At 40.3% G+C, this 11,272-nt stretch overlaps 1 protein-coding gene across 2 annotated transcripts in view; it reads left to right on the plus strand.

Moving 5' to 3' along the window:
* The window catches only part of CAP2 (CAP, adenylate cyclase-associated protein, 2 (yeast)), a 56,169-nt gene extending 53,117 nt beyond the window's left edge, over nt 1–3,052 (plus strand). For both annotated transcript variants that reach the window (XM_009884170.1, XM_009884171.1), the window contains 2 exons: nt 760–900; nt 2,444–3,052. In XM_009884170.1, coding sequence (XP_009882472.1) covers nt 760–900; nt 2,444–2,527 — 225 coding nt within the window. In that variant the 3' untranslated portion in view covers nt 2,528–3,052. The remainder of the gene's footprint in view (nt 1–759; nt 901–2,443) is intronic.
* The last annotated feature ends 8,220 nt before the right edge of the window (nt 3,053–11,272 follow it).

The following is an 11,272-nucleotide window of genomic DNA, read 5'->3' on the forward strand; positions in this document are numbered from 1 at the left end:
TTTTATGGCTCAGAATAACCTCTGCCCTTTTGGTGCATTGTCCAGAGTATATTGCTGTCCCTGCTAGAGAGGGCAGGAGGAGAAGGAGGAATTTTTACTGACAACCACGAGTCAGCCAGTTAGCCATGAAGAAATCTTTTAATCTGTAGAATTGTAAACAAGGGATTACCCTTTCTCCCCTCAAGTAAATCTTGTGCTTGCTTTTAAAGTGACATAAGAAATATCTTTAGAGATTAAATTAAATTGATCTCCGTGCTTTTTTAGAACTGTAGCTTGCCTGAAGGAGATAAAACCCCTTTTCTATTGTACGCTATAAAACCTGGAAGAACTTTGATGTCTTCAGAACACATTACAAATCACTTGTTGAGTACTACTGTGTGATGGGATCTTTCAGTTGCCCTTACTGGGTTGGAGTTGACACGTTTGATTTCTTAACCGGTTCTCACTGATGAACAAGGTGAACATCACCTAAATACAGCACAAAAGGGTCACTGAAATTAGAGAGAATCAGGGAAGCACTTGCATCAATCTGTGTATTAAAAGCTTGCCGTATAAGGTTGCTGTTGTGGATAGATCTTTGTTACCACCACCAAGAATTTTCACAGTGTCTCACAAATCAAATATAAGCATCATGCAGGCAGCTGACACACAGATCAGATGCTGGTGGCCAAAATTAGACCTGGCAGGCAATGAGGACTTTATTAACAGTATCTTTGTGTACATTTTAAGATTTGATATTAAGCAGATTTTATTTTGCAGGTGATGGGGAAAGTGCCAACCATATCTATTAACAAAACAGAAGGCTGCCACATCTACCTCAGTGAGGAATCATTAGATTGTGAGATTGTGAGTGCCAAGTCATCCGAGATGAACATCCTCATCCCCCAAGATGGTGATTATGTGAGTGAGATATTTTTTAAGCTTTCCTCCTGCTTCCCTACTAGTCATGTTAGCTAATAGCATTTAAACTGCCAGGAAAGATACTAACATACCACATATATTACATCACCAAAAAATGATCCAAAACAATTGAATTTCTATGTAGTGATATCTCAGCTATCAGTGCAGGAAGAAATCCTTATTTTCTGGGGCATGGAGTTATTTCAAAGACCAGACATGACATTATTTCTTTCCATTTTGATAGATAATGGCTTAATCTCCTGTCCATATAATTTCCTTTTTTGATATCTTAACATAATCTCCCAAAGAAACTCACTTCACACAAGAGCACTCAAGCCTGAAGATGATGTTGCTAAAACTAAGATAAATATAATACTACTACAGATGAAATAATACGGTATAATATACTTTTTTCTAAAGCTGTTGATACATAGGTAGATCTGTAGTACTTTCTAGTATTTTCCACATCAGTCCTTAAAAGCCACTTGTGCATTTTCCTGGCTCCTTTTCTGTTGTGTAAGATTTCCATTTTGAGCCCACTGGCATTTCTAGTGAAGTCATGCTCTGTCACTTCACACACTAGCAAGGGATTATGAAATAATACCATACTCATAATGGTTTCCTACATTCCTCAACAGAGCAGTGTTGAAATGGCACTGAATGGCCATAAACAGAACTTAAATTTCTGGCTAATCTTGTGGGCTGGAATTTTGTATGGTAAAGGAGTTCACTAAAAGAAAACATGCAACAAGAAAATTTTCATGTTCCACATTTCCAAATGTGACTGCTGGATGTCCAGCTTCAGACAACTAAAAAGGGAATGATTTTCAGTGGGTGCATATTCGCCTATTTCTTAAAAAAAAAAGGTCCTTTTGATCAGTCTCACCTCAAATCACTGTATCATCTGAAATTACTCGCTATCAAAACACCATTTTGAGGTCTGAATGAAAAACCTTTCTCTTCACATCTTTTTTTTTTTTTTTTACTGGGAACAGAGAAAGACCCAACATCTCCCATCCTTTCACCAAATACACAGAATTGAAGGAGACTTTCTTTAATGTTCTGCTTCGTTTTGTGTACCCCACAAGGGATGCCGAGTCTTTTGAAGTGTATCACACTTAAAATGATGGGGGGGGGGGTATTCTTCCATATTATAATATTGCTTTCGTCCTTAAAATTAGTCTCCTCACTCAGTCTCCACATCTAAATCCTTTCTACAGTCTTCCGACCCAGACACTGATGGAATCTAAAGTCATTTCTGACATGAGGCTTATTTACTTAGTTGTTCCAAATAATGGCGTGAGAGGGATTATTGCAAAGTAGTACCATACCAAGGCTATTTGAAACTGGGTAGCAATAAGGCTTTTTCCTGTGTGGCATTGTAAAATAGCTTCCTAGGGTAATGAAGAAGGCTTCTCTCTAATCCTGGCATGTCTGAGCTATCAATGCTTTCTCAGTCATGCAGCACTAATAGAATTCCACCAGTTTTCATGAGGTATCCACTGTTTATTTAACCATCATTGTTGCTTTTGTTTCTTACCAGAAAGAATTTCCGGTTCCTGAACAGTTCAAGACAGCATGGGATGGATCTAAGTTGGTCACTGAACCTGCAGAGATTGTGGGTTAACTTCCTAACGCCATACAGCACTTGCTGACCGTGACCAGACCACAGCCAGCATAAACAAAGCAGTAATGTAAAGAACCAGAAGTAGCAGTAGTTCATACTGCTGTGATAGGCCTTCAAGCATTAGCTCTGCATGCTCGAAACAGTAACACATCTGGCACGCTTTCGTTAGGCATCCCAGCATTTTTCACGTTTCCACACAGTTTGCCTTCACATACAATTTTAATTCTAAATGATGTCATGTGAATGTAATGGATTAAAACCCCCACCCTCCAGTCACATCGTTGGATGGAAATACTGTATACCTTAAGCCAAAATACTGCATGATACACTTTGTTATCATCTTGCTTCAGTGCATTCCTTTTTCTGTTTCTGCTAATCAAAAACAGCATTAAGACTTTTAAGATGTTTATTTTTACCTATTAAGCAATTCCTGTATGATGCAGTAAAAATGTACCCCTAGAAAGTATGCAGTTCCTTGTAGTTCTGTGGCAATCATAACAGGTTTTGTTTTAAACAAGCAAAAAAGGACAACTTTCAGCAATACATTTTGCTAACAGAAGATAAAAAAATGTGGTATTTTAATCAAACACTTTTCTAATATATATACTTAGAAGATCGCTATGTTTTCTGTGAGGTAAGATTTTATTATGGTCCACAGACTTGCTGTTGCCCTCTCATTTCTTGCAAATTAGCGATTCTTTCTAAGCTAAAGCCTCATCTAAGCTAAAATCTTGCAGCAAATCACTTGAAGGATTTTTGCTCCTTGGATTTCTTTTTTCTTTCTTTTTTTGTGAGACAATCTCTCATTCTTGAAAATTTCACATTGTATCTTGCATCCTATTCAGATAACTGAGGAAGGCATGTATGTCAGATACCAGCTAGTTTCCTTACTAATAGCGTTCCTTTAAAATGTTGCTATTGTAGCTCATATTCACTAAAAATATCTTCCTGTTTCTTCCCCACATTTGTAGGACTTACTCCATTTCAAATACATCCACAAAGCAAAGCCATAGATTTATGTCGTACTAATTCTGAGCCCAAATAAAGGGGTAATTTCCTGTTTAGCCCTTTGATTCTACTTTGTAGTCCCTATTGTACATGCTTTTTTAACAAGGTTGGAGTGTTGTATACATTTGTACTATTTCGGCATATAGTACGAATAAAAATTTAAAAATTTAAAAAGTTAGCTTATGTTTTTGATCACTTGTAATACTTTTAACAGTGAAATCACAGTGAGATGCTTGCAGAGCTAGTTACAAGCTAAATTTTGTGCCTAATTTACCTTGAAAGTACATTAATTCTTGAGGGTTTTTAAGTATATCTTTGATTGTAAACCCTATATAATACAACCAGTAGTGGTCATTCCGTAAGGTTTTGCTATCTGATGTTTAATCTCTATGTATAATGTGTTTGCTTTAATACATACCATTTTTTCAACAGTAAACTTCTTATGAAATAAAAAGGAAAATGTACTTGTTTAAATACAAAGTTGTTCAGTGCTTGCTCCATTGCAGTGTGTCCTATATGTTTTCTCCTTCTTAAATGCTGTTCCAAAAGCTTGACTGAGAAAAAGTAGCTCCTTCTTCCATTTCATTAAATGTTACCACTTTTGCTGCCATAATCCACCTGACAGTGAAGAATACCCATTCTGCATGCTAGCAGATAAACCTGAAGTTTCTTGCATACAACTTTGGTGAGAGCCAAAGAATTGAGCTCTTCATAATTCTCACTTCTAGGTACACCTGTATCTTCCAGAGATGATGTCTAGGGAGATGATGATGACCTGGTGCAAGTTTATAAGGTTTCCCTTCTATTTTTAGCTTTTCCCATTGTTTCCCTATATGGCTTTGGATGTGTACCTCCTGCGTTAACAAACCACAAGCAGTCCACTCCATATTTCACTTGGATGTGCTTCATATCAGAAAAACGGGCATCGCATACTTGTTGTGATAAAAGGATTGTTGAAGGACTATTTAATCCTTAAATCATAATCAGATTTTTTCCATAAAATAATCTAATTCTGGAGCATTCTGACCCGCAATACTCACTCTGATTTTCATCTAGCATCAAACAGGGATCAAGTCATTATGCAGCAACAGGAAGCCACTTTATCCTTTGGAGGTATGATACAAAGCAAGTATGAAATGCTTGATGATAGACAGAATGCAGTGAGACCACTCTGAATCACTACACAGGCAAGTTCTTTTAGTTCCTCCTAGGGATTTAATTCCCCCCTCAAAAACCAAGTGTGTGAAGGCTGGTCTGATTCTTCTTTTACACATTTGAAAGAAAACTCCCTTGTGGCTAGACCTTCTCCCTAACACTCGTGTTCCTGCAACATGCAAGACCCAGAGACATTTTTTTGACTGGTTTCTTAACAGGAAGAAGTCTTATGCAGGAACGGTGCGTGCCTGACAGTCTGAACACACCTGAAAACTTTGTCAGAGGGCAGAGGTTTAAAAGATAAGGAAGAAGGTCTTGCATGAACAGAACCAAGTTAATTGCTTCAACTGGAAAGGCTAACAAGTCCATGCATTACTGGACATCGGAAAAATAGGAGGGAAACTTTTAAAATATGCAAATAGCTTTTATCCAGTACTCTTAAGTCAGCAACATGAGAAAAAAAATCTATAACCAGCTTTCGTGAGTTCTGGTCCTCATAAAAAATACTTGTCATACATTTCCAGTAGGTTGGACTGTTTTTCCCTGCAACCTGCCTTTAATTTCAAACATATAAAGGAGTGCTAAATAAACACAATAAAACCAAAATAAAGCCAAGGTTCTGATTCTACCCTACATGAATTTGTGTACAATTAAAGGTTAAAACTAATTTTCTGGAAAATTAAATCTATCTTGAGATAGAAATAGTCAACAAGCCGCAGAACGATGATTTGATGAATCATCTCAACCATGATCCATTGTGTCCACCAAGTCTTCAGCAGCAAGCTTGATCTGCGTTTAATGGTTGACTCCAGCAAGGAATGCTAAACAGCTAAAGGCTGAACATCCCTAAGGTCCTCTTGATCATTTATTTTTACTGCATACTATCACACAAGATATGCCCCTTGATTTCAGCTCTACACTGCACTAAAATTGTGGTTATTCTCTAAATCCATGCAATTGTTGAAACAGCAAACTGCATTTGGTGTGTGTATTGATGCAGAACAAATGTGTATGGTGTAATTAGCCAGTTCATTTTTATAAACCTGCATGGGTCAAATATTCACCAGTATAGATGCTCTCAACCAGCTAGTAAAATACATATAAAAGAGAAGGAGATTTTTTAGAGTGTCCAAATGTAAAAAGCTTTTTCCTATGAAAAGCTTCAACAGATCGCATACTTTCTTAAATAAAACCACTGTAAAAGTACTCATGAAGTACTCTGTACAAGTACCTCATGAAGTTCAACAAGGGGAACTGCAGAGTCCTGCACCTGGGGTACAACCACCCCATGCACCAGGATATGCTGGGGGCTGCCCAACTGCAGAGCAGCTTGACAGGAAAGGACCTGGGGGTCCTGATGGACGCCAAGTTGAACATGAGCCAGTGAATGGACACCAAGATGAACATGAGCCAGTGATGTGTCCCTGTGGCAAGAAAAGCTGATGGTATCCTGGGCTGCATAAGAAGGAGCACTGCCAGCAGGTCGAGGGAGGTGATCCTTCCCCTCTACTCAGCACTAGTGAGGCCACATCTGGAGCGCTGTGTCCAGTCCTGGGCTCCTCAGTGTAAGAGAGACACGGACATACTGAAGAGAGACCAGTGAAGGGCCACAAAGATGATGGTCTGGAGCAACTCTCCCAGGAGGAAAAGCTGAGAGCTGGGGCTGTTCAGCCTGGAGAAAAGAAGGCTCATTTGTTAATGTCTATAAATACCTGAAGGGGGAGTGCAAAGAGGATGGAGCCAGGCTCTCCTCAGTATTGCCCAGTGACAGGACCAGAGGCAACGGGCACAAACTGAAACACAGGAGGCTCCCTCTGAACACCAGGAAACACTTTTTCACTATGAGGGTGACCGAGCACTGGCAGAGGTTGCCCAGAGAGATGGTGGAGTCTCCCTCCTTGGAGACATTCAAAAGCCAGGACATAGTCCTGGGAAACCAGCTCCAGGCAGCCCTGCTTGAGCAGGGGGTTGTACCAGGTGACCCCCAGAGGTCCCTGCCAACCTCAACCCTTCTGTGATTCTGTGATACTTGGTTAGTTATTTAGAATATTGGTTATTAAGAATTAGTGGAAACTAGAAGTATTGAGGTAGTGACTCCGTGTATCCACCAGATGGCAGAAACCAGCTGAGGCCCAGGCCCCCGCAAGCTCTTACTGTTAATAAAAAAATGCTGGACTACGGTATTTACAAAGGACGTGTATACTGTTTGTCAAAGAACTGGAAATGTCTACTCTCTAAAAATCACTTCAAAAAGATTTAAAGATTAGTTTGATTTTGAAATTATCATCTTGGTAAAAGGAGAAGGTTTGATTGGGATGAACAAGGAAGAAGAAAAAACAACTATTTGTTACCAATAATTAATTCGATCTTTTGGTTTTTTGAACACTGCTAACCATATCTCCATTAAAAGCACATTAAAAAAAAACAACAACTGATTGAACTTAAAAGTAATATTTAACAGAGCTATTGAAGATAAAGGAGTAAGTAATTTCAAGTCTGCATTTGAAAACCAGGAATTTTTTCAACATCCTAGGGAATTAGGCACTTACTAAGGCTTCCCAGTACCATACTTATTATCCAGACAAACAATTCTTGTTCTTACTCTTTTCTGGGTTCTCAGTGTATCTGGATTGGCATGAGTTCCTTCAATGTTACTGTGCTAAACGCACGTTCGTAAACCTCTGCATCACATTTCTTTCCGAGAGATCAAGCATTCGTCCATTTGAAATTCTTCAGGGGCTCAACTCAGTACGCACCCTTAGCGCACTCTCCTGATGTGCTGTTCAGCTGGGCTCCTTCTAAAAATGTGGAAGCAGCTGCCTCCAGACAATGGAGGTAATGTTCACTTCATTGCACAATATGCTAGCAAGCACAGCAGTTAACACACAAGACAGATTCCGTTCTCCTGCTGGATGTGATCTTGGCGCACTGCTGTGAAATTATGGCCCAGAAGTAGCTACTGCCCTCAGAAGGTGCCAATAAACAGGCCCCTGACATATGAAGTAGTCATTAGATAAAACTCATAAATAACATTATCCAAGGAACATTCTGACTACCAGGAAACAAGAACCTGCTTCCTCTTTATGGTTGAAATAATCCTGAAAAATCTTTTTGGGTGCCAAATTTTTGTAGAAGAACAGAGAACACTCTACTCCACCACCCAAACCTCAGTGGTGATCTTCTAGGCTTAACCCTGCTTCCCTAAGTCCTGCTGCATGCCAAGGACCCTACCTGATCAGCACTGACCACCAAAGACTCTTCTTCTCCAAATCCCTAGTTCCAGTGCTGCTTCAACAGAGGCATACTCATATTTCCCTCTCTGGGAACACTAAAGAATGTGATAGGGAATTAGGTAACTGGTAAGGCTTCCGAGTGCTACACTGCTGAGTAAAGTTGTTTTCTGGTTACTCTTCATTCAATCCAGGTAAAGGTGAAAGGCAAATAAAGCTACTTACACACAACTCCCAAAAGAGTCACTGCTGGTAAACAGACAACCACACAAAAAATCTGTGTACCCTAAGATACAAGTGGAAAAGTTCGTTTTTCTCCAGCTGATCTGCTATGGCCTTTTTATCAACTGTGACCACTAGGCCTCTGTTTTCTGTCTGTATTACACCTGGAGTTGCATCTATGAGAAAGAAAATGCCTCTCAGTGGACATAGCTCTTAGAGCCAACCTCTCCTTCAAAATCCTCGGCTGGATGAATCAGATTAGTTTCAGAATGAAAGGGCTAAATCGATTTAATTTGGGAGAGAGTTGTGCCATTTTTCTATACTGAAATATACAGTGTTTCAACTCTATACTTATGTAAATGCTGAAATTTGGTTTTTGGCTCAAGTTTCATGTTTTGTACCTGGCTGCTTGCCCCAACAAGGGGTAAAGTTCTCACTCTTTGGTGACTCAGTCTGTATGTTTCAGTAATGAAGAGTCATGTTAACCAACATTTGCATTTAATTTCACACTGTACATGAATATACATACTCGATACAAATGTCTAAATAGCATGAATATATGTAGGCTGCTGGGCACAATAATAATTAACCACTTTTGAATGACAAGAGGTTGCTGTTGATTAATGTCCAACAACTCTCATCCAAGGACTCTTTAAAAGAGCTCTTATTATTAGAATACTTCAGCATGATGCACGAGATGTGATCTGCATCCCGCAAGCAAAGGAAGGAATTGAATTTCAGTTTCAAACATCCACATGAATGCTTCACCAATTCCTTGGTTTTAAAAATTGTTTAAAACCCTGCCTTGAAAACAAGACACTAGAACGCGTATCAAAAATGAGCAAAGGAACATCTCTGTACCTCTGAACAACAGCTAGATTTACAGCAGACCAGTGCTCTACTACTTCCTACTGACTCTGAAAGATTCCCCACTCAAGGGTGACAGATTGGGCTTTTCAGCATTACCTACACTTAAAGAGCTTAAGATGGGATTCCAGATTCCCCTTAAACCTTAACTATTGCAAGATCAGCTTTTAGGTGCTTACCTCCCTCTTTTGTTCTAATTCAAACCATTTCTTCTTGCCTAAATCTCATTTCTAGGCAAGAGGAAATTTACCTGCCAAGGCATTCAACCTCTTATTTTCATTAATTGCTACAACGAACTACCCAAGATTATCTCCCTTTCTGACTCTGCTTACAAGACAAAGCAAAATAAAGTAGGGAGAAATCAGTACTGCAGAAGATTACAAGTACTCCCACAACATGTGTGGCAATCTGGCAACAGCAATGAAACAGGACCCTTTGTCACCAAAAGCCTAAACTTCGAGTTCCCCACCACTGGCAAGTCCTGTTGTTACAGCATCTCTTTATCACATGCATCACAAAATAGAATAATCTGAATGTTTGCAGAATTTGTGGGTCTTTTGTGGATTATTTTTTTAAGGCAGAAGAATAAAAATCTAACAACTGAAAAATCTGGAAATGAAGAAATGTTACCTCGCCTACGTTACCTCTTACTCCTCTCTGCTGTTAGTGACTCAGGTTCGCCCTGAGTACCCAGCATAATCGCATAGTGAGTTCTAACTGGTTATGCCTGTGTAATGTTGCTGTTGACCCTAAAATTTTCATGTGACTGGCAGCATGACATTAAGTCTGTGAGATCTTGTAATTGTACCTTAAGATCTGATCTGTCTTGCAAACCCTGTGGCTGCGCGCGCGCGCGCACACAGACAAAACAGGCCTGACACCATTTGGTCCTGAAGGGTTTGTGGTAAAAATCCAATTTAAAAAAAATGAAATAGACTGTAGCTGATGAAGTAAAAGTGAAATAGTGTAAAAGAAGAAGCTCTGTTATGCTACTTTCACTGTCAGTTTTCCAAGCTAGTTTTTTCTATTAGGAGTCAATAGCTGGTTTAAGACCATGTTTTCTTCTATACAATTGTCCATCTTCTTCCCTTTCTTTCTTTGATTCTTCATTGTCCTTCCAAATCATGCTAAAACATGCTATGTTTCCCAAATCATTTACCCATATCGATTTCACCCAGGTTTATGTTACAAAACACATGCCAGTGAAATTAGAACCGTTATCTACATAATGAGTGCCAGCACCTAATGTAACTGTATTTAATTAAGGTGGTATGGGTTTTTTGCTAAGCACTTTGTCAGTTCATCTCAGCTTGTCTATATGAGAGACTCACACCGCAGAAACTACTTGTTTTTAAATGAGTTCAGGTTACATGGGAAAGTAATGTACATGTTTTAGCCTAACAGAAAGGGAGAAACTTCTGTTTTTTTCAGCTGTGCTATTTGCTGTGTTAAAAACGGGTAACACTCCATGTTAAGAGTGTGTAATTACTATGTCATTCGGTACAGAGTTACCTTAACATCTGTCTAATACGGAAGTTGTGGTCTGGCTGGGATGCTTAATAGTACACAGGAACTTTAAATATTAAAAATTAATTTGGAGAACTGTGTCTAAACTTGCTGTAGGGCTCCTGGTTCTTTGTTCGGTGTTTTTGCACAGGAAGAACATGAATGTGACAGGGGAAAAAGATGAAAACGGGGAGACGGAGAAGACACCAACATTAAGACAACAAAATCAGACTGCAAGTACACAAGAGAAAGAGCAGCTTAACACCTTTTCTCTCTCCAGTTTCAACCCACTTCCCACTAGCAAAGAGAAAGCGCTCAGGAAGTTGCCAGAGGTCAGAAACAACAGCTGTCATCGCAGGTGGCAGTAAACCGAAGGGCAGATTACACCGTCGGGCTGCAGCTGCTCAGAAGCGCGGCAATGCCTTACTGCCCCCTCGGGCTTACGGCCTCATCCGCCGCAGCCCACCAAGAGCGGTAAGTCCGTGACCCGGGCCGCGTTCAGAAGCCGGCTGAAGGGACGGAGAAGATGAGAGACGGGAGCTCAGGCTCCGGCCCCTGTGCGCCCCTTGCCGAGGGAGCCTTATGGCAAGGCGGAGAAGACGGACAGATTCCCTTCCCACACTTCACCGCAACGCGCTAGAGCGATCAACCCCGCCGCCCGGGGCCAGCTCTCACAGCTGCGGCTCCGGCTGCGAAACCAAGGCCGGGGCTTCGCCTGAGGAGAAGGAGGCCGACCCCCCCACCACCGCTGACCCCG

Source organism: Charadrius vociferus, unplaced genomic scaffold (assembly GCF_000708025.1).
Source record: "Charadrius vociferus isolate BGI_N301 unplaced genomic scaffold, ASM70802v2 scaffold444, whole genome shotgun sequence".
NCBI lineage: Eukaryota > Metazoa > Chordata > Aves > Charadriiformes > Charadriidae > Charadrius > Charadrius vociferus.